Source organism: Acinonyx jubatus, chromosome E1 (genome assembly GCF_027475565.1).
Source record: "Acinonyx jubatus isolate Ajub_Pintada_27869175 chromosome E1, VMU_Ajub_asm_v1.0, whole genome shotgun sequence".
NCBI lineage: Eukaryota > Metazoa > Chordata > Mammalia > Carnivora > Felidae > Acinonyx > Acinonyx jubatus.
The window spans coordinates 20,258,371-20,282,865 of record NC_069397.1 but is presented as its reverse complement, the minus strand read 5'-3'; the positions used below and the strand labels follow the sequence as shown (position 1 = coordinate 20,282,865).

At 40.2% G+C, this 24,495-nt stretch overlaps 1 protein-coding gene across 4 annotated transcripts in view; it reads left to right on the top strand.

The window, feature by feature from the left end:
- Positions 1-24,495, top strand: part of MYO1D (myosin ID) — a 363,813-nt gene that overhangs the window by 48,452 nt on the left and 290,866 nt on the right. The window contains exon 1 of one of the 4 annotated variants that reach the window (XM_015083443.3): positions 3,201-3,522. The exons of the other annotated variants lie outside the window; for them this stretch is intronic. Coding sequence (XP_014938929.1) covers positions 3,509-3,522 — 14 coding nt within the window. The 5' untranslated portion in view covers positions 3,201-3,508. Of the gene's footprint in view, positions 1-3,200; positions 3,523-24,495 lie in introns of those variants that run through there. 4 annotated transcript variants of the gene reach the window in all.

The window sequence follows — 24,495 nt, the reverse complement described above, 5'->3', positions numbered from 1 at the left end:
AAAAATATCTTTAAAATATCACATATATTGTATATTAAATATATATAAAAGGAAAAGAAAAAGGTTAATATGTTAAATGAATGAGAACAATTCTAAAGACCCCAATAGGTAAATGCATATGCAGAAAATGAACAGACCATTTGTAAAAGTAAAGTATAGACAGCAAAATTAAAATATTTTTAATTTTACTAGTAGTCACAGAACTAAATATTAAAACAACAAAATACTGATAATTTTTTTCTATCAAACTGATAAAAAAAATTTTTTTAAGCCAGAGTCGGTGAGGACATGGTGAATGGATATTCTCACGCATTGTTGAGTACCAACATCAATTGATAGAGTTCATTCTGAAGCTTTTTGGCTCTGTGTATATCAATACCAAATGGTCATATACATTAAGCAACTCTACTTCTTGTAAATCTAGGTTAAGGAAACATTTTAGGTACAGATAGAGCTTTAAAAGATGGTCATCAAAGCATTTAATTACAGTAAGAATTAGAAGTGGTCTAAACCTCCAGCAGTAGAAAAATAAATGATGACTTATCTACTTGAGAGAATAATACATAGCTATTAAAAATGAATATGAGCCACATCTGGGAGAAAAGATTTTCACAATATATATATCTGATAAAAGACTTACAACCAGAACATAAAAGGGACTCCTACCAAAAAAAAAAAAAAAAAAGGCACTTTAAAAGAAAACCAGATGATACATTCCCCAGAGTAACTAAAATTAAAAAACCAAATATTGATGAAGATAAGAAGCAGGTAAACTCATTACCTATTGCTGGGGAGAGTCACTTTGGAAAACCTTTCTCAGGATCTCCCAGGCCAACTATACACCTGTCCTATGATTCAGCACTTCTAACTCCTAGGTATATACTCAGGAGTAATGAGTTCAAGTGTCTACCAGAAGACATAAACAAGGTTGTTCCTTGCAGCTTTAATCAAAGTAGCCCCAGGGCGCCTGGGTCTGATTCTTGATTTTGCTCTGTCTTGGTCCAAGGGTCCTGGGATCAAGCCCCATTGAGCTGCACCCTTGGTGGCGTGGAGCTTGCTTGAGAGTTCGTTCTCTCTGTCTCTCTCTCTCTCTCCCTCCCTCCCTCCCTCCCCTCCCCTCCCTCCTTCCCTCCCTCCCTCTGTCCCTCTGTCCCTCTCCCCTGCTGCATGTGCACATGTGCTCTTTCTCTCAAAATAATAATAATAATAATAATAATAATAATAATAATAATAATAAAGTAGCCCCAAACTGGAAACAACCCAAACGTACATCAACAGGCGAATGCGTTAAACAAGTTATGGTATTCTCCTATATGGAATGCTGTGTGGCAATAACAAGAGAACAAACGAATGACACACACAACAAACAACATGAACAAATCTCACTGACATCATGGTGAACAAGAGAAGAGAGATCAAAGGAGCACCTTCTAAATGATTCCATTTATGTGTTGCAAGAACAGGCAAATTAGTTGATCATGACAGGTATCAGAATAGTTACTCCTGGGCGGGAGAATTGACTGAGAAAAGGCACAGGGGAACCTTCTGCTGTGATGAAAATTTCCTTTGTTAATCTCTATGCAGTTACAGGAGGTCTATAACATATGTCCAAATTCAACAGACTCTATGGTTCATATGAATGACCCCTTTACATTTCTCATTAATAAAAAAAAAAAATGGAGGAGATGCCTGGCTGGCTCAGTCGGTGGAACGTGCAACTCTTGATCTTGGGGTTGTATGTTCGAGCCCCATGTTGGGTGTAGAGATTACTTTAAAAATAGAATAAAAACTTTTTAAATAAATAAATAAATAAATAAATAAATAAATAAATATTTGGGTAAAAATTGTATGTGTGGCCTTGGATAAGTCAGTTCATTTTCCTAAGCTTTAATATTCTCATTTGTAAATCATAATAATACTTAACTTGCTGGTTTACTTTTAGAATAGCACATGGTCAGTGTGTAATAAATCACAGTTTATTTTCAACTAGAAATATTTTTAAATGATTATGATATGTGAAATATGTATAACTTGAATAATATGGTTAGAGAAATACAAAAGAAACAAAACTCCCATATGCATTAAAAAATTCACAAAATTTATTCAGTAGATGTCTTTAGTTGGCGGGATTAGTTTTTTCTTCCGATTTTTAGTTTACAAAAATGTTTAATGAGCATTGCTTTTAGAATGAAACCTATTAATCTTCAAACATTAGAAAAATTCAGTCAAGGGGCACCTGGCTGGGTCAATTGGTAGAGCATGTGACTCTTGATCTCAGGGTCATGAGTTTGAGTCCTGCATTAGGGGTAGAGTTTACTTAATAAAAAAAATTGGGGTGGTGGTGCACTTCAGTGGCTCAGTCAGTTAAGCATCTGACTGTTGATTTCGGCTCAGGTTATGATCTCGATCTCATGGTTCATGAGTTCAAGCCCTGTGTCGGACTCTGTGCCGACAGTGCATAGAGCCTGCTTGGGATTGTGTCTCCCTCTTTGTCTCTGCACGTCTCCTGCTTGCTCTCTTTTTGTCTCTCAAAATAAAACATAAAAATAAATAATGACAATTAAAATTGTAAATTTCAGTCAATAGTAAGCTCAGTATGAACCTATAATTAGTGTGAATCTCCAAATATTCTCTTTTAGGTTAGATTAATTGAAGAGGGTTAACTACAACTAAGGAGTGATATTTATCTGGTTTTAGGTGCTACCATTCTATTTTTTTAATGTTGTTCTTAATTTATTTTTGAGAGAAAGAGAGAGACACAGAGCATGAGCGGGGGAGGGGCAGAGAGAGGGAGACAGAATCCAAAGCAGGTTCCAGGCTCTGAGCTATCAGCACAGAGTCTCATGAGGGGCTTGAACTCATGAACTGCAAAATCATAATGAGTTGAAGTCGGATGATTAACCTACTGAGCCACCCAGGCACCCCTAGATGCCACCATTCTAAAGGGATATAAACCTAGAAGATGTTCAGAAAAGGCACAACCAGGATAGCAAAGAGACTCTGGGCTGTGGAATGTGAAGGAAGGCAGAAAGAACTCTCGGAGAAAAAAATACCGAAAAGGATCTGATGGCTGTTTTCCAATTAGAAAGGCATTTGTGTGACAAAGCATTTGTTGTGTTCCCTGTGGTCTCAAGCAGGACTGGAATCAGCAGGTAGAAGCCATTCCAGGGAAGAGGTTTCTGGGTGGCGATGCTGTTCATGTATTCAAGACATTGATGGAGTGCTTTTCTGTGGTAGGTGCTCTGCTAAGTGTAGAGTTCGAAGAGTAGGTAAGGCATGGTCTTCAGTGAGCATGTACAGTGACGAAGGAGCCTGTGCGTAATGTTTTCAGTGCTACAGCACAAGTATGAACAGAATGTTCTGAGGGCACAGAGGAGGCAGCTTTCTCTTCTGCAGGGAATTGGAGGAGGTAACATTTCAGTCAAGTATTAAACAATGGATTAATCAGTGTTTGCCAAGGAGCCATGCAGGGAATGGTATCTGGAGCAGAAAACCAGAGCTGTGTTTGATGAGCCTATCAAGGTATGTTTGGGACAGATTGTTTAGGATCTTGTATGCCCCTTTATAGGCAATGGGAAGTTATTAAGGACGTTTAGGAAAGGGAGTAGTGTGCATTTAGGGGGCGATATAACTCCAGCCATGGTGTGTAAGACCAGCTGGATGGGGAGAGACTGGTGGCAAGATGGAAGTTGGGGGAACATCCTAATTCTCAGGGGGCAGATGATGCTGGCTGGGCGGGGAGTTGAGTGTTACTGGAATGAGGGGATTTGATCGCATAGCATGCATACCTGAGGGAGACCCAAGAGGTCTCGATGACAGATTGCTTCATGGGTTCAGAACTGGGTAAGGGGGAAGAAGGAATTGAGGGTCATGCTTGCAAAACTGGGGGCCTGCTGACCCTGACCTTACCCACAGGCACCTTTTGATCATGGTTGTAGGAACAGGGGAATGGACACCATCACATGTCTGCTCCATGAGGGCAGGTAACATATCTGTTTGTTCACTGCTGTTTTCCCAGTGACTGGGACACTGAATGAATGAGGAATAAACGAACGAACGAACAATTTGCCATCTCTCCCAAAGTAGCCTACTAATTTGGTGGCAATTCTTGGACTTCTGTCTTTTGTACTTAATTAATATTGATCAGGTTAAACATGATGTCAGATGTTAAGTTTTGGATAAGTGGACTCATTTGTTCATTCAGCAAACAGTTATTGAGTGTCTACTCTATGCCAGGCACCATTTTTGACTCTAGAGGAAACAAAAAAGACAAAAGTCCATGGTTTTTATTCTAGTGAGTGGAGACAATGAAGACAATGAAGAAGGAAGATACACAGTGCATTAAATGGTGGCAGATACTGTGGAGGAAAAGTACAGAGAGGGGCGAGGTAGCGGGGGAGTGTGGTGTGCAAACTTCATGTAAGGTGGTCAGCGAAAGCTTCATGGAGCAGGTGACATTTGAAAGAAGTGGGGATGTGAGGAGGACAGGGGGGTCAGAGCTCAGGGTGAATTGGAGTCGGGAGTGCTGATGGAAAGCTGTGACATGTGTCTGAGAGCGGAAGCCTTGGAGGGTTTGAGCAGAAGACTGATGTGATAGAACCTAACACGGTAACAGAACCACAGAGAGAACAAACTGAAGAGGAGGCAGGGGCAGAGGCAGGGATTCCAAGTGGGAGGCTGTGTGATGATCCAGGTTAGTCGATGGCAGCTTGCACCAGAATGACAGCAGCAGAGGCGGTGGGCAGTCAGGTTCTGGATGTTGTCTGAGGGCAGGTACTGCTGGCAGATCAGCTGCCGGGTGGGGAAAGCGGGCTTGGGGACAGTATCGGGAGCTCAGCTCGAACACGTTACGTGTGTAATGCTCCACAGACATCTAACTGCAAATGCTAAGCGGGCAGGTGGATATACTATTCTGAGGTTCAGGGGAGAAGTCCAAGCTGAAGATGTAAATTCCATTCTGAGAGAACTTGTTAAGGGAGTGTAATTTATGAACACCCAGGAAGGGGAATGCCGTACACAACAGTGTGTGCTTTAGAATCATGTAGAAGTGCCTTGGGAAGATTTCAGATCATGTTTTGTAGACACGAAAACGTTTTATAGATCAGATAAATAAGTTGCTCACCTGTACCCAAGTGAAAAGTTGTTTGCATTTTAAAGGACAGTGGATTCTTAAATCATGTATAACCCCTATTACTTGCATTTGCTTTTTAGTTTTACTTTGAAAATAAAACATGCCTTTTTCCCAAGTCAGTAAAATTAGTGTAATAACATTTTTATTTTATTTATTTTTTTTTTAATGTTTTTATTTATTTTTGAGACAGCGAGAGACAGAGCATGAGCAGCGGAGGGGCAGAGAGAGAGGGAGACAGAATTCAAAGCAGGCTCCAGGCTCTGAGGTGTCAGCACAGAGCCCCACGCGGGGCTTGAACCCACAAACTGTGAGATCATGACCTGAGCTGAAGTTGGACACTTAATCGACTGAGCCACCCAGGCGTCCCAACATTTTTATTATTATTATTATTATTATTTTAAATGTTTATTTTTTCGGGGGTGGGGGGCAGAGATAGGGAGACAGAGGATCCCAAGCAGGCTGTGTGCTGGCAACAGCAAGCCCAATGTCAGGCTCAAGCTCACCAACCATGAGATCATGACCTGAGCCAAAGTCAGATGCTAAAACTGATGTAGCCACCAGGCACCCCTGAAATCGATGTTTTCAAATGCAGCTGCCTTGACTCCAAATTTACTTTCTTAGCTTCTTTTGCCCTTCTCATTAGTGTTTGTTCTCAGATTTCAAGTGAATTTTAACAAGCATACGATATAATTAGGAAACATTGCAGAGTTTACCAGACTTAATCCCTAATTTAGGAATATCGGCTGTCAGAAGGTTGGGAGCCAGAAATCATATTTAAGCATTTTTATAGCTAAACACTTCATAATATATAACCACGGATACTGTATTTACTTTAGTGTTACTTAGGATTTCCTGAATAGTATTTACTTTAGTAAGAAATTATGGAAAATAGCCATCTTGATACAGTGGTATGAAATGGGGGATTTATTTATTGGTTAGTGAAATCTTTCCCCTTTCTTTTAATGTTTAGCCTTACATACCCAATTAAGTAGCATTTATTATTAACTGTATGTGTTGCGAAAAGCATTTGACCATGTCTGGGATTAGGGCAGTTGCCTCAGGCACCACCTGAAGAAGACAGAGCCTGAGTTGGTGAAAAGGTGGAACTACATTCATTCTTTTTTTTTTTTTTTTGAGAACCATTTATGGAGAGTCTACTCTGTTTCAGGCATTTCCTTCAATCTGTACATGTTAGATGTAGAGAAACTGAAAACAGGATGGAAGATGGTGGAATACAACACAGTGCTCTGGTAGGGGAAAATAGATTCAAGAAGCATTGGGAGGCAGCCCCCACAAGTCCCACTCAGCTCCACCTCATTCATATACTGACAGGAGCTGACACTCATGTAACACTATGTGTCAGTGACAGTTCCAGCAGTTTACACGTATTAATTCTGAACAACAGCCCTAAATTAGCTTAACTTTGCACCTGGGGAAACAGACGGAGAGATGTAACTTGCTCAAGTTCACACAGCTAAGTGGTAGAACCAGGATTTGACCTAGGTAGGGTATCACTTTTTTGAGTACTTCCTTCCTGCCAGGCTACTGTATGAATACCTTACGTGCATTCATCTGATGAATCCTTTTACCACACGTGGAACATCGTCCCCCTGTCCCCAAGGCTGTAGAAGCCTAGAGAGCCAGGTAGCTGAAGTCACACAGCTGGTAAGTGGCTGAGCCAAGACAGGGGCTCAGGTATGACTCGGTCTGTGCCACTGCATTGCTTCACTTAGGAAAAGTCAGGAGACAGTGACAGATGCTTTGCACTCCTGCGTAATGACTACGGCTAGCCTGGTTACCTGATTAGGCAATTCACATTCCAAGAAAAGGAAGCAACAGGTCAACATGAGCTTATCTAAATATTTGTTTAAGAGTAACACGGAGGGGCGCCTGGGTGGCTCAGGTGGTTAAGCATCTGACTCTCCATCTCAGCTCAGGTCTTGATCTCAGGGTTGTGAGTTCAAGCCCTGTGTTGGGCTCCACACTGGTGTGATGCCTACTTAAAAAAAAAAAAAAAGTAATTTTCACCACACGAGTCTAGTTACTTGCATTATACCAGTAATTAATTATGTGGGGTTTTTTTTTACTGTGTTTATTTAGATTTGAGCATATGTTACTTTGTAATTGATCCTAAGCCTTCATATTAAAAACAAATTAGTGGAAGCCTGATGATCACATTTCTCTTTAACAGATATTTTAATGGGATTACTAAGTATTTCATTATCTGAAAGCATGTAATGCTCTATCAGCATGGGTTTTCCTAAGCAGTGTTCACAAATTAGTTAGAACAAAAATGAAATTCCATCTGTGAGAATTTACTTTGCTGCCTTTATATTCAAGGGTATTTTTCATAGGTTTTCTGCATTAAAACTCAGCATGATCTAACATAGCAAAAAAAAAAAAAATTAAAGCCTATTTATTTTTCCTCAAGATGAACATGATGTGCGTTGAAAAAAATATTCTCTTAGCAGAATTTTGAAAGAATTTCTGATTCGATTAGCACTCTGTCAAAATTGCTGCTTAAAAAATGTGTTGCATTCCATTTTTTAAAATTTGTGACATTATTTCTTCTATCTATTGATCACAGGCCAGTGATAAATGAGAAAAAATCTCATCCTTCCCTGTCTTTTGCACTCATGTCAGTATCTTTTAAGATCTTTTCCTTTTGGGGGCACCTAGGTGGCTCAGTCGGTTAAGCGTCCGACTCTTGGTTTCTGCTCAGGTCGTGATCTCACGGTTTGTGAGTTCGAGCCCCTTTTCCTTTGGTTGTAGAAAATTTAGAAAATGAGTTTTAAGTAAAAGGAAAAAAAAACCCTAATTCTTCTATTTTGTGATAACTGTTTTTAATATTTTGTATATATCTGCCCAGACTTTTTTTACCCTACATATAATAACTGTGTAGAGGTGAAATGAATGCCTATGTGATTTTATTTTAAAAATAAAAATGGATTCATGCCATAAATAGGCACAAAACACTTTCATGTGTTGTTGTTTAAAAACATTTTTATGTCAGTAGATCATATCTCTGCAGCATTATTTGTATCCACTTTGCACCCTACTGTATTTCAGAGCATCAGCTCTGCCTACCCCACTTTAATCCAGTGTTAGTGGCTCCTGGGGTGCTATGCTGTTATACACTTTGTGTATGATAGTCAGTGATAATTATGTTGTGATAAATGGCATTTTCACTGGATGGAGGAGTTTGCGTTAATGATGAATATCTTGATCTAAAGGTTATGACTCTGTTCAACCCAGTTATTCAGAACACGGTTGAGGTGGAAAAAGTAAATTTAATTTCATGAAAGCTGAAATAGATCTTGTAATCAGTGCCCCTTATTCATAGAGACCATCTCAGGCCTTTACCTGGGGCTCTTTTTCTCTATTACTTTAATTAGGACTCTAGGACCAAGCTTCAGTTACCTGGGAAAATTGATGATACCTCAATTAAAATGACTAAATCTATTAGGTCAACTCTTTTATTCTAGAAGAAATGTTTATTTCGTTAACAGTAAGGGGGAGGGAGAGACCTTTTATAAGGGATCGTGTACCTCATAGATACTTTTTGTTCCCGCTTCAGAAAACCCCACAAGGCAGGTGTTCTGTCATGTCTGTGTCTCTTGTCTCTCTACTCATTTCCTCATTTTCTTGAAAAACAGGAGGAGACCTAAGGAGCAGCTCCTAGCAAGCGATAAAACTGAGGTACTGCCTCAGGAATGACTGGAAGCCCACGTTTCCAGGATTCATGCGGAGGTGTGGATAGGGGTCAAAGTGGAAAAAATAACTTTTGATTTGGGTACATGACTTTATCCACGTATTTGAAAATAGGCATGTCTGATATTCTGGTCAATATCTGCTAAAAAAAAAAAAGGGGGGGGTGGATGAAAGCACCCTGAGAAGCCCTTGCTCAGAAATACCCTTAATGTATCTAGTTTCCTACTCAGGGCCTGCTCAGCTCCTCCCTGTTAGCTGACTCTTTCTTGCTACTATTTCAAGATCTCATCTTAAAAGTAAATGTTTTGTAGTTTATTTTGGCACCCACCCTAGCATATTTTCTTTCTATCATTTCCATTTTTGTCCCTAACTTATTTTCTCCTGCCTGGGTGGGAGTGGGGTGGTGTAGCTCAGGGTGTCCCGAGCCTTGGAGTCAGACCTGAGGTTTACACCCGCACTCCATCATCCACTAATAGCGTGGCTTCAGGCAAGTTTATTCAGCTTGTGTGTGCCTCAGTTTCCATAGCGGTAAAATGCAGAATCAACAGAACCAGTAATGCAGAACATAGTCCCATATGTTTATCGTTGAAGTTCAAAGGAAAATAATGTATAGGAAGTGGCAAAACTTACTCCTATAGCCCTTTCACTCCTTTGAATAATATGAAGTGAGTGATTTTGCTCAGTGGCTTACACTGCACATTCCCTACTCCCCTCCCTCCCCTGGTCCCCACCCACCTCCTGCACTGGAATACAAGATTTAAGACAACATTGGAACAGGGCATACCACTGCCAAGAGGCTTCTTCTCTGGGTGACTCCCACGTACACACCTGTTTCCTGTCTTCTTCTAATAACACGGAAGAATAAAAACGCAGTCTGATCTACTTACACGAAACAATGACCTCTTACCCAGAGCCTTTTTGGAAAATAATTCCTGCCATTTGTATCCCTGGCTTCCACGTCAGCTCATCCGCTGAGGTCTTACTTGAAGTGTTTTCAATGTGCTTGTAACGTCTTCCATGCTCAGTGTGTTTATTCTTTGCCCGGTATTTAGCGGTTAGTGATCATGTGCTTTCGCCAGTGGTGTGGTTCTGACTTGCTGTTTTTTGATGCTTTTCAATGTTGTCCATTTTCTTTAGTGAAAATGCAGTTAATAAGTAAGGATAGGCACCAGATTTTACCTGCAAGTCAGATTTCTGAAAATAATTTTGAAAATGTTTGTCTGCTTAAATGAGAAGGGTTTTTTTTTTTTTTTAAGCTTGCATTTTCCTCATTGCTTTGGCATAAAAGATAATTCCTCCTGTACGTAGTCACTGAGCGTCTGTTTTGTGGACTTTAGATTCTGGAGAATTTGTCTTTGAACCTAGTAATGGCTTTTTTTCCTACTTTTTGGGTACATGTTAGTTGAATGGATTGAAGGTTGGGAATACAGACAGCTAAGAAAACACCGTGCTTTTTAAAAAATAACGTAAGGCTTTCTACTAAATTTTTATTGTGGTAAAACAAATACATAAAATTTACCATTTTAACCCTTTCTGAGCGTACATTTCAGTAGCATTCAGTGTAGCCATCACCACTGTCCATCTCTGGAATCTTTTCGTCGTCCCAAACTTAAACTCCATGACTATTAAGCACTAACTCCCTATCTTACCACACCCCACCCCCAGCCCCGGTATCCACTATTCTCCTTTCTGTCTCTATGGATTTGACCATTCTAGATATCCCGTGTAAGTGGAATCCTACAATATGTGTCCTTTTGTGATTGGCTCAGTTCACTTCGCATGTTTTCAGGGTTCATCCACGTTGTAGCAGGTGATAGAATTTCACTCTTTTTGAAGGTTGAATAATATTCCATTCTGTGTACAGCACCCGCATGGCTTGAACTGCACGGGTCCACTTACATGATTTTTTTTGGTAAATACCCTATGGCAATGTAAAAGGATCTTCTCTCCCAGGTGATTTTCTTTTTTCTTTTTCTAAAATTTTTTTTTAACGTTTATTCATTTTTGAGAAACAGAGACAGAATATGAGTTGGGGAGGGGCAGAGAAAGAGGGAGACACAGAAACCGAAGCAGGCTCCAGGCTCTGAGCTGTCAGCACAGAGCCCGACGTGGGGCTCAAACCCACAAACTGCAAGATCATGACCTGAGCAGAAGTCGGACACTCAACCCACAGAGCCACCCAGGTACCCCTCCCAGATGATTCTCTCTCTTTTTTTTTTATTTAAAAAAAATTTTTTTGTTAACGTTTATTTATTTTTGAGACAGAGAGAGACAGAGCATGAATGGGGGAGGGTCAGAGAGACAGGGAGACACAGAATCTGAAGCAGGCTCCAGGCTCTGGGTTGTCAGCACAGAGCCTGATGCGGGGCTCAGACTCACGGACCACAAGATCATGACCTGAGCCGAAGTCAGACACTTAACCAACGGAGCCACCCAGGCGCCCCGCAGATGATTTTCTTAATAACATTTTCTTCATTCTAGCTTACTTTATTTTAACAGTACAATATATAACACATATAAAGTACCAAATATGTGTCGGGGACTGTTATGTTATTGGTAAAGCTCCCTGTCAACAGTAGGGAGTTTATTAGTGTTAAGTTTTGGGGGAGTCAAAGTCATACACAAATTATTGACTGTGCATATTGTGGGGGGGGGGGTTGGTACCTTAACCCCCATGTTGTCCAAGGGTCAACAGTATATAACACATTTTATTTCTTCATCCCATCCATTGATGGACATTTGGGTTGGTTCTCTGTTCAGTTCCTCTGCCCATTTTAAAATCAGATTAACTGGGTTTTTTGCCATTGAGTTGGAAGGATTTTTAAATATATTTTGGGTATTAACTCCTTATGAGACATATGATTTGAAAATACTTTTTCCCATAGGTTGTCTTTTCATTTTGTTGATAGTTTCCTTTGATGTAGTCCGACTTAGCTTTATTTTCATTTTCTTTGCTTTTGATGTTAAATCCAAAAAGTTATTGCCAAGATGGACATCAAGGAGCTTACCACCTGTGTTTTCTTCTAGGAGCTTCGTGGTTTCACATCTTATGATTAGGTCCTTTATTCATTTTGAGTTGATCTTTTTGTAGGGGTGTAAGATGGGGGTCCAGTTTCATCCTTTTGCACGTGGCTGTCAGTTTTTCGAACACCATTTATCGAAGAGACTATCCTTTCTAACCCTTCTATGTTCTTGGCTCCTTTGTTGTAAATTAACTGGCCATACATGCATAGGTTCATTTCTGGACTCTGTATTTTCTTTTACTGATCTATTTTTATGCCAATACCATACTGTTTTAATTACTGTAACTTTGTAATATAGTAATATTCTGTTAACTGTTACCTATTAAGTTAACTTTCAGCATGCTCAGGCAATTAAAAATACCAAAAGCATTTCAAAACTCTGTGAATGTGCACACGTTACCTTACTTAAAGTTCATCCTGAAATGAGAAACAACCTGTGGTATAAAGGAATGTAGTGTGGACATTATTATTTTAATAGTACTTAATTTGGGTTTGAAAACGTTCCACACAAAGCTGAATAAGCTCAGCAAGTATTTCTAATATCACAATTTTCAAATAAGCCACAGCTGAAAAAACAAAGGTATGCTATTCTTTGGATAAAACCTTCTATTCTAATTAATTTTTTCACCTGTTTTAATTTGATGTACTTTTCTAGCCTTCTTGTTTTTAATTACTAAAGAAAACACGCTAGTAACATTCAGTCTGAATCAAGTAAAATGTGAAATTTTCTCTCTCCCCTTTCTTCCACCAATCCTACTCCCTAAAAGTGAGCACTGAAAGTCTGGTGTATCTCTTTCCAGAGCACGCAAGCATCCGGACAGCCAACTAGTTGCATGTATGAGGAGGGAGAGAGGAAGAGAGGAAGGAGAGAGAGGGAGAGGGAGACAGATCCTATGAGTATGTTTGTGTGTGCGTGTGTGTGTATACACACACGTAGTTTCAAATTAAAAGATAAAAGGCACCGTGCCATAGTAATGTTCTACAATATGGTTTCTTTTCCACTTAATGCAATATGCCCTTAATCTTTTCCTGTGCCACTATATTGAGTTCTGCCTTATTCTTTCCAGAGGCTACATCCTGTGTCTCTGTTTGAGTAGAATCATCCTCCTGTGCATAGATCTAACTGTGATGTGTTGGCATTGTAAGCACACTGCACTCAATACTCTTGTATATATATTTTGACACATTTGAGCTAGTATTTCTGTAAGATAGAGGCCTAGAAATAGTATTGCTGAGCCATTTGCATGTGCACATACCCATCATTTTAAGGCCCTTTGATACATTTTACTAAATCCCTCTCTCAGATGCTTGTACCTATTAACGAAAAACTTTATCCCTTTGTCACTAGATTTTGCGATGGTAAACAGTGTTTGCTGATCTGATGGGTGAAAAATGGTATTATTATTTTACTGTACATTCCTGGATTGTTAGTGAGGTTGAATGGCTTTTCCTAGACATACTAGCTATTTCTATGTTCCAAAGTGCCGGTTTTTATTAGACTGTTTGTCATATTCTTATTGCTTTTAATAATTTTCTATGTATTACTCCTGTCTACTGTATAGGTTGGAAATATTTTTCATTTTTTCTTTTAACTTTGTGTGTAGTAACTTTTGCCAAAAAAAAAAAAATGTTTAAAATTTTTATGTAGTCAATCCGTTGGCTTTTTATAGCCTCTGGGTTTGGTATTGTGATTGTGAAGACCCTTCCAGATCCAAGATTATGAAAATATTCATCTATCTTTTTGTTTATTATGTTAAGTTGTGAATACATTTGTAATTTACCTTTGCATAAGATATGAGAGTAGAGATCTATTTGTTTCAGCATAGAGGCTCACTGGTCTCAGAGCCATTTATTGAATAATCTGTCCTTTACTCATTATTTAGAAATAGCACCTTTATCACATGCTTTTCATATGAGTGGAGTCTGTTTCACTGTGTTACCCGTCCAGCTGAGAGGCAGTTGTGTGCAGTGAGTTAGACCAGAGAGAGCATCAGCTCTGGAGGAAGAGTTCCTGGGTCAGACTTAGCCAGCACTTACTTTCTGGCTGTGTGACCTCAGGCGGAGATCCCATCTTCCTAAACCCCAGTCTGTTAACTAGGGGTGGTGTACTGGCTACTTTGCAGGGATGTGAGGTTTAAATGAGATAATACCCATAAAGCATGTTAGGGCAGCACCTGCTTGCCTGACAGGCAAGGATTGGAAGAGCAGTAAACTGTTAGTATTAATGTGATTACCATAACCATGAGAGCTGACCCTTCATACTGCATTTTGCTGTGTGAGAGGACAAAAATCTCTTCTTTGTTCTTTACTTTTCCAGAGTTGAACTTCAAAACCAGCTTTTCAAGTTTCAGAGTGAAAATTCCTTAAGATTTCGAATGTTAATTGCATTAAGTTTATTAGGCCAGTTTGGGGAGAATTGCTTTGTTCCAAGTGAATGTTCAGTGTTCAACATAGAGTTTGATTGTGATCTTGAGTCTGCGTGAGTTTACTGATATGACAGATATACTTGGTTTTAGTTCTGTCTGAATTTGAATATACTGTTTGCTTTTTACTTTCTTAAATGGGTTTTACCCTGTGTTTGGTGGCTGCATTGGTTTATGTGTATTTTCCTTCTGATTAATTTGAGCATTTACAGTTAGTTTTAGGGTTTTTTCCCCTAGGAGTTACCTACATAACTACAACTTGACGTTCCGCTCTCCCTTCCATCACCCGATTTTGGATTCGCTACGTTCCTATTATTAGTTTTTTCAAGTGATTTTCAGTTAGGGTTATGTTTGGTTTTTATGGACTAGAACTCCATCACCAGTGGCTTAACTGAATAGGGGACATTTTCCTCATAAAATGAACAGTATGGAGGTGAGCGGTTGGGTGGGTGCCATGGCTGCGCAGTGTCACCGGTAAGCCTGGCACTTGGTGCTGTCCCACTTGGCTGTCCTCGGCTTCTGACGTCACTGTTCCTGCTTATCTCATGGTTATGCCACAGTCGGTCCACCATCTACGTTCCAGAAAAGAAGAAAACAAGGAGGCCAAGGAAAAGGGATGCCTCTATTAAGGATGCAAAACTTCCTAGAAACCCTACAAATATGTCTTACTGACCAGAACTATGTCACAACTTCACCCTGGCTGTCACCCTTAGCTGGGAAGGTGACTATTTCTAAGTGGGCACATTGCGTCCCTGACCCAAATTGGGGTCCTATTAGTAAGGAAGAAAGGTAGAAGGATATCAGGTAAGCAATTAGGTCTATTGGGTACAAGTTTACTGTTACACTTTTTTTTTTAAAGGATTTTCATTTTGTTTTTTAAGTTTATCTATCTTGAGAGCGTGCATGAGCAAGCACAGAAGGGGTGGAGAGAGAGAGAATCCCAAGCAAGCTCTGTGCCATCAGCGTGGAGCCCAGCTTGAGGTTCAAACTCACAAACCATGAGATGATGACCTGAACCAAAACCAAGAGTTGGACACTTAAACCTGAGCCAAAACCAAGAGTTGGGCACCCAGGCACCCCTACTTTTATACCTTTAAATGATAACATGTATTCATCATGGCTAAGACTGCGAGTTCTAAGAAGTGTCTACTGACCCCCATTATGGATGATGAGGAAGTCAAAATATTTAAATGATCTTCTGCTTTTCTTCCTCCTCTGTCTTCTGAATTTTGCTAATTACGTTATTATTTCTAACATATGTCATTCTTTTATAACATTTTTATTCTCTCATTTATGAATCCAGCATCTGCTTCCAGTCCTTTTGCTACAGTTTCTTCCTTCGTCCCTGGGTTGATAACTATTCATCTGTTGGTTTCTTCAGAATCGACTCATGTGAACTATTTCATTTCCATCCTTGCACATTTTTAAGTAGCCGCCTGATGCCTTTGTACTGAAGTGACTGTTGGGTACAAAATTCTGCAATCATACTTCTCTTTGTATAATCCTTGCTGTTTTCTGCAGTTGAGTATTCCTGAAAGTCTGAAGCCAGCCTGATTTTTCCTTCATAGGTGGTTGTGGCCTGATTTTTTTTTCTTTTTCTTAATGGTCATGGAATTCATTTTGGGGGGTTTGTTTTTGTATCTTCAAGGCACAGTAACCTCACTGTGTCTTGATATTCATTCATCTCTATTAGTTTATTGTAGAACGTATGTAACCCTTCACTAAAGTCATTTAAGGTAACTTTTTTAATTTATTGAACTATATCCCAGAACACCTTTTCAGCTCTCTATGTTCTTTTCTCCAGAAATCCCAGTCAGGGAGCACCTGGGTGGCTCAGTCTGTTAAGTGTCCATCCAACTTTTAATTTTAGCTCAGGTCATGATCTCACAGTTCGTGAGTTTGAGCCTTGAGTGGGCTCTACACTGACAGTGCAGAGCCTGCTTGGGATTCTCTCTCCCTCTCTCTCTGCCCCTCTCCAACTTGTGCTCTTTCTCTCTCTCTCTCTCAAAATAAATAAACATTAGAAGCAAAAATGCCCGTCGGGATTTGTTAGTTTGCCATTGTCATTTCCTGTATCTGTTATTTTCTCTCTGATCCTTTTGTTTTCCATTTTATCTTCTCAGTTTTTCAAGTTCATCTTCCATAGCCCGAGCTGTGTTTTTAACAGGTTCTTTGCTCCTTTTTGTTGCTACCATTACTACCTTTTTTTTACATATTGACTTGATTTTACTCTTCCTCTCCTTTCTGAACTCTGCTAGTTCCTTTTTTTTTAACTTTTACTTATATCATTTCTTTTTTATTTTTTTAATTAAAAAAATTTTTAATGTTTATTTACTTTTGGGAGAGAGAGAAAGAGAATGAGGGCAGAGGCAGAGAGAGGGAGACACAGAATCCTAAGCAGGCTCCAGGCTCTGAGCTGTCAGCTCAAGCCCAATGATGCAGGGCTGGAACTCCCGAACCTCAAGATCATGACCTGAGCAGAAGTTGGACGCTTAACTGGCTGAGCCACCCAGGTGCCTGTATCATTTCTTTTCTTTTCGGAACTGTTTTATCTTTGTTTACAGCTCTTATTTCATAAAGGCTCAACAAATTACTGGTAACAAATTATCACATATTTAGTGACTTCAAAGAACACACATTCATCATCTTACATTTCTGGAGGTCAGAAATCTGACGTGGGTCCACGGGGTGAAATCACACTGTCAGCACACCTGGGTCCCTTCCTGGAGGATCTCGGGGAGAATCCCCCTAGATGCACACCCTTCCCAGCTGCTAGAGGCTGCCTGCATTCTGTGCTTAGGGTCATTTTCCTCCACCTTCGAAGCTAGCAGTGGTAGGGTCAAGTCCTTCTCACATCACAGAGCCCTGAGCTCCCACAGCCCCATCTCCTTCCAGCTCTGACTTCTCTTGTGTCCCCCTCTTCATTTTTAAGAACACTTGTGATTGATTACATTGGCCCCACCTGGGTAATCTGGGCTACTCTACCTCCGTTAGTTGATTAGGAGCCGTAATTCTATCCAGAACCTTATTTCCTCTTTGCCATATAAGGTGACAGATTCACAGAGGTCAGGACATGGACAGGTTTGGGGGTAGGAGTGGGGCATAATCTGCCTACCACAGAGATCGTTTTAAAATTAATGGTTTGGGCCATGATTTTTACCTAGTCTGGGAAAAATTATCTTGGAATATATTCTTTTTTTTTTTTAATTTCCTGCATTCTTTCTCTCCATCTCTCTCTCTCTCTCTCTCTCTCTCTCTCTCTCTCTCTCCCCCCCCCCCCCGCTCTCTCCCTCCTTCCCTCCCTCCCTCCCTCCTCCCCTCTCTTTCTCAGTAGTAATTTTTAGAGATAAATTTATGTTTGTTCATAAGTAAGAGGAGTTTTTCCACAACATGCTGTTAGGGATTGGGGGAATAAAGGTAGGTGGTAGTTTGCATTTAGGTATCTTCATGGCTATTCAGTCCTAAGGCAGGACTCGCTCTCCCTACATCCATAGGGAAGCCTCACGCCAGTCAGGGCTGTGTTCATTTGTGTGTATGTGTGCATGTGCATGATTGAGTTTTATATCTCTTCAGCTGACAGGCTCCTGGCCACCCCTTATTTCTCTTCCCACAGTATCGTACCTTTCTTATGTAATTCTTAAAGAGAAGTTTTAATTAATCACCTTGTTGATTTTGAAATATTCCTAGAAGACAAACAGTGAAAGTAATGGTAATAGTAGACATATTAGTTATTAAGTGTGACTGCCCACCACCTACACTCTTTTAAAGAGAAACTATTCTGCTGTGGCCTTGCCTGGCAGTGGCTTTGTTTCAAGCCATCTGACCCCCCCGTGTCCATCCACCTTCACCCTGCCACAGCTGCGACTGGACTTGATCCAAGGATGCCCGCCTGTGGTCTTACCAGCAACCTGTGGCTTGATTCAGAAAGTTTAAATATATATATAAATGTTTATTTATTTTGAGAGAGTATACGAACGGGAGGGGCAGAGAGAGAGGGAGAGAGAGAATCCCAAGCAGACTCTGCTCTGTCTGCACAGAGCCCAATGTGGGGCTTGAACTCACGAACTGTGAGATCATGGCCTGAGCCGAAATCAAAAGTTGGATGCTTAACCCACTGAGCCACCCACGCACCCCTTGATTCAGAAAATTTTAAGCACCATGTCTTTGGAATCTTCAGTCTCAGCCGGTTACTAGTAGTGTAACCTTACGAGTAGTTCATGTTACTCAAGGTTCACCATGCCCCAGTTTCCTTTCTGTAAGATATTAGATCCTTTATAATGCCGTTTTGAGAATTAAAAATAGTTAATCCACATAAAATCCTTATAACTGTCTGGCTCATCCTCAAAGCTCCATATGTGGTAGCCATTACTATTACTCTATTAGAAATTTGGAATTAGGAAACCAAATGAGTAAGAGAGGTACCAGGAGAGGTACTATAGCTAGAGTGTCATGAGATAGGACAGTGGTTTTTACTCCTTTGTGGGGTTATTGCCCCCTCCAGGACTCTGATGAAAGTATAGAGAATTGCCTGCAGAGGAGTGTATATGCATATGTCACATATGCAAGATCAAGGTCGAAAGCACCTCATGCAGAGAATGAGGGGAGGGGGCTGAGGCAAGGCAAAACCGTATGGGAGTCAGATTTATGAAAGCACAGAGACTCATCAAATCAGAGGGAGCTGTTTCATAAACATGGCAGAGTGGGCTGACCGAGGAGAGAAACAGCAGCCGTGAGACAGCCCTCGGTTCTAGGCCCAGCAATTCCTGCCCCAGGAATCCTCGGGGATCCCTGCTGGTCTCCTCACTTCCCTGGATGGAACCAAGGTGGCCTGGGTCTCATCTCGCGCAACCAAATTAGCTGGACAGAATCAGTGACACGGCTGACTTTTACGTGATGGATTATTGCTGCGTCATTTCGGATGGCCTTTAGCCAACTGTATGAAGTTTTCCTGTGGGTGTGATTGTATCAACAGGCCCAATGCTTTCAGAATAAAGTGAATAACCAGCTGTAGTGGCTTTCCAACTGCTGACTTCCTTTTCTGTAGGTTGAACCCTTTCCAGGCATATCCTACTTTTTCACATTCCAGTTTAAGGAAAAAACAAGGAAGAGGTGGCATCAACCTCTGTAGTAGAAATCTTTTTAATTTTGGTTAATCTTTTAAAGTTTTTGAGCTGAAAATGAGGCAGAACTTTACAAGATTTTAAAGATGGAAAGGATTTTAGAGATTTTTGGGTTCCCCTACTTCTTTCAGAAATAAAGGAGTGGCGCCTGGATGGCTCAGTCGGTTCAGCGTCCGACTTCAGCTCAGGTCATGATCTCGCGGTTCATGAGTTCCAGCCCTGTGTCGGGCTCTGTGCCGACAGATCGGAGCCTGGAGCCTGCTTCGGATTCTGTGTCTCCCTCTCTCTGCCCCTCCCCCCCTCGTGTTCTCGCTCCCTCTCTCTCTGTCAAAGAATTAAGAAATATTAAAAAGGTTTTTTTTGTTAAGACATAAAGGAAAGCGGACCCAGCATCATGTTGCATTCTCTATCTCATTTAGTGCTTGAGACAACAACCTTTGTGTTATGATAGGTGAGGTAACAGGCTTAGAGAGATTAGCTCCTTGCCCCAGATCAGAGATACAGCAAGTGGTAGAGCTAGGATTTGGACCTACATCTTTCTGACGACAAAGCACAGTTATAACGCCTTCCTGGTCTCTAAACCTCAGGCTACAGAGGAGGCTTTTACATTTCTTTCTCTCAACATGGTCTTTCACCATCTCTTCTAGAACAAAAGGCCGGAAATGTACATGCCTCACTTTTTTACCTGTGGGCCAGAAGGCTCTTGCGGGCACTCATGTAGTCTCCAAAGCAGTGCAGTATTGACCCACTTCTAAGGTGGAACTTCTGTTGGATATTCAGCCAACCTTTCCATACAGAGGCTTTCCCATGACACCACAGTGTGGTGGTGCTGGGGACCATGGGCAGAGACCGCTGGGGCAGCAGTGATCCAGTTTGAGCATTAGCATAAATAACGTATGTTTACAGAGTATTTGCAGGAGGAAGGAGTGGTTAAGAGCACTGACTCTAGAAGTAGACAGCTTGGGGGAATCCCAGCTCTTCTGTATAATACTTGAGTGACCCTGGGCAAGAGTCTACAACCTCTTCAGTTTCCTTATCTGTAACATAAGAGGTGTGTAATCCATCAGATTATTGTGATCACGTGTGTAATCCACCTAGCACAGTGCCTGGCTTGGTAACGCTCAGTAAGTGTTGGTTGTTACGCTGCTTGTGAACGGTTAGGAGAAACAGCAGGAAGAGGTAACATCAGTTTCTTACTGAAATTCTCTCTTAGTTTGGTTAATCTTTTTTAAGTTTTTGAGTTGATTTTTTTAAAAATCATTTTTTATTTATTTTGAGAGAGCGAGAGTGCAAGTGAGAGAGGGGCAGAGAGAGAGGGAGAGAGAGAAAGAGAGAGAATCCCAGAGCCTGACATGGAGCTCGAACCCATGAACTGTGAGATCATGACCTGAGCTGAAGTCAGGCACTCAACTGACTGAGCCACCCAGGCACCTCACTTTTTTAGGTTTTTGAACTAAAAACAAGGTAACTTTATAGGTTTTTATAGCTGGGAAGGATAACTATCCTTGAAAATGGTTCCTTGAAAATGGCAACTCCTGTGTTGAGCTGACAAGACCAGTTTTTAAAACTGCAATCATTTTGAGTGTCTGAGTATAAAATATTTGTTTTCAAAATGCAGAAAATGTATATACATTTTATGACTATAATGAAGAGAGGTAGAAATACATTCTTTTTCCAAGTTGTTTTGTTGCTGAACCATTAAATAATATGGCTGTTTTCCTGTTCGTCAGCAGGGTAGAGAAGCTTCAGTCCTATATCTTCTAGGACTGTAAAAAGCTTAGTTTTCCTATGCCTTCTTACAGCGTTGCAGTGAGGTAACTAGTAGATGAATACTATTTTTATTTTACTTATAGCAATATACCAATATTTAACTTGAAACAGTAACTCATACTTCTCTTCTGGTTCACTACCCAGATGAATAATTTTCAAATATATTTGTTCTCATAGACTATATGATTTGTTCTAGGGCCATATTTATTTCTCTACTTTCCTAGACATTTCCATGCACAATGGAAGTGTTAGTAGTTTGCACAGCTTACTACCAATTAGTGTATGAATTGTGCCAGTGTACAACTTATTGTGGTACAATGTACATGTTATACAAACTTACAAAATACAATAATGTGTAGTTTATTGTAAGGTGATTATTCAGGGCAGAGTTTTATGCATAAATTTGACAGGCTGGCATTTGTGAGTACAAAAAATTTCCATATGCATTTAGGATTATAATAGGTTGGCCTGGAAAGGAGTTTAGAGACTATTCTAGACTAGTGTCTCATTAAATAGAACATTGCGGCACAAATAGCTACTGGTGTAGGTTACATCGATGAATGATGGTAATTTCCCCTTCCCAAAAAGTTTAGACGACATGGCTTTACTTGCCATTTGTCCTCCCTCTTTTGGGTTAAAAAACATGACTATCTTGTATTTGAAGAAGACAGATTAGATTCCGTTTTTATGGTAAAGATGGATTAGGGTTTCGGGGCACCTGGGTGGCTCAGTTGGTTGGGTGTCCGACTTTGGCTCAGGTCGTGGTCTCACGTTTCATGAGTTCAAGCCCCCTATCAGGCTCTCAGCTGTCAGCACAGAGCCCACTTCAGATCCTCTGTCCCCCGCCCCTCCTCCACTCATGCTCTCTCTCAAAAATAAACATTAAAAAATTAAAAAATATGGATTAGGGTTTCGATACTGAATGCTAAACTCATACTTAATGTTATGTCCAGGAATTTTCTGCAGTATCAGCAGTTGGGTTGTTCATCTATTACATGTAGACTACTTTTTAAATATAAAGCAGTTGTCTCAAACAATGAACTAATATTCACTAGTTACAAATAAATAGGGTAAGCATGTTCAAAAAAAAATTGTATTCAAATGTTTTTTTCCTTCCCCTAGTATTTGAAGAGACAGTTAAAGAATTGTAGTCTATTGCAAACTTGATTGGTTAAGATCACACTATATTTAAAATTCAGTTTTAGTAGCATTACAGCCATTAAATGGGGAGAAACCAAAAGAATTATTAAAACTATTTCAAAGCTCAAAACTAGAGATAATAATTAATATTGGAGTAAGTTTTCAGTCCTTCCTACTACAGCCTTCCCTGTTCCCTTGGTCTGGAACATTCTTAACCCTTCCCCATCACCTGTCTAACCCTTACTTATCCTACAGGGCCCTGCTTTTGTCTCAGTAAAGCCTCCCCTAAACCAGGTCTCATGTGAAATACTGTTAGCATTTTGCATTCCTCTTTCCTACCTCTAGTTTATCTAGATTATAATAATACAGTTATTGGTAATTTTTAAGAAACTGTGCCCCCCAGTTAACTGTATGTTCCATCAGGGTAGGAACCAAATGTGTCTTTTTTGCTGCCGTCTCCTTCACGTTAAACATCATACTAGTACATAGACATCCTCAATAAGTAGTTACTGACTGGTGGATGAATGGATTCCTTGTTAAAGATGCTAAGCCCTACTTCACATAGGGCTTCAGATCATGTTAACTGCTACTAGGTCACCATGCGTAAAGGATTTGTTTGGGTTTGCAAGCCCAGAAATTTAGTTTTACCATTTTGATTATCAGATTTATTGGTACTAGCTAATAAACTTACAAGAAGGTAATTTATATGTCAGAATACAATTTTTAAATTTACAATGGGAAATGTACCTAGGAGCTGGAACTTATGGCCTGTACAGATGTGGCCGAGACAGTAATCACTGAATAACCTTGTATTTCTCTACATTTCCTTGCCTAGCCTGCTATTAGGTTGGGATCGCATGACCAGTACTGGCCACTGAACTCTGAGCAAAAGTGGTATGTGTCATTTGGGGCCAAGGTAGTTAAGAGCCAATGTGCTTTCTTCATTTCTCTCTCCTTTGCCATGGTAGCGTTGTAGGCCACGTGTTCCAGCTGGCAGATCTGCAAGATGGCGGACTGCCTGACTGCACGACTAAGTTTACGTGAGCAAGAAGTAAACTTTTATTGTGGTATCCACTGGGATTTCAGGGGGTTATTTCTTCCTATAACATAAGCTAGTATTATCCTGATTAATAAATCAGGAACTTTCTCTTGGTTTATAAATTTCCATTCAGAGAAACTAATTAGGAATCTGGAGGTTGTCTCTTGGGAAAAACCTCCATATGTGGGTCTTAACTTGTTTCCTTGAGCTTGAACTACCTAAAATAATAACTATGATTTACATAAAATTATGAAAATAAGAGTTAACAAGTGAAAAACTTAAGACACTTAAGTAATTAATATCCACTAACTAGGATCTTGTACTTTAGAAATAGTATTTATGATTCTTAGTGAACCACGAGTTTGGAATGATTTCTTCCACCGTAATATTTTTAGTATCTTGTTGGTGAATCTGGAAAATCTAGGTTGAAATGAGCAACTTCCATAAATCAAGATCTTAGAAATCTTCTGTTTTTTTCTATATTCCTTCAGTTTTTGTATTCTCCAATTCTCTTAGCAGTAGTTTATGCAATGAAATGGATCTCTCATAGGGTAATTTTTTTCATAAGGTATTTTTCTTTTTTTGTTTTTTAAGTTTGTTTATTTTGTGTGTGTGTGTGAGAGGGAGAGAGAATCCCATGCAGGCTCTGCGCTTTCAGTGTGGAGCCTGACACAGGGCTCAATCTCATGAACTGTGAGATCATTACTGGAGCCGAGATCAAAAGTCGGACACTTAACTGACGGAGCCACCCAGGCACCCGCATAAGGTATTTTTCAACAGAATTATATTTGAGTACTTGAATTCTTACTTCCTTTGAGATAGGCTCTGTACATATGAATAAGTCTTGTGTTTTGTCTTCAGAATTTTCCCATCTGCAACAGAGACTGCCAACTATTCACCAAAACTTATTTCCTTTCTTTTTTGGTCACATCTTCTCTTGTAGTTATATGTGTCTTGTGACTGAGTACTCACCAGTGGAATTTCTGAGGTCTGGCCACTTTCAGGGCTAGCTCATAAAAGCCCTCCCCCATGTGAGTCTCCATTTCTGCCTCTTTTTGCTGTCCGGTGATCGGTGCCTAAAGCGATTAGGAAGTCCTATGTTGAAGATGGAAGAGTTTCTGTCAAATGGGTCACTGAA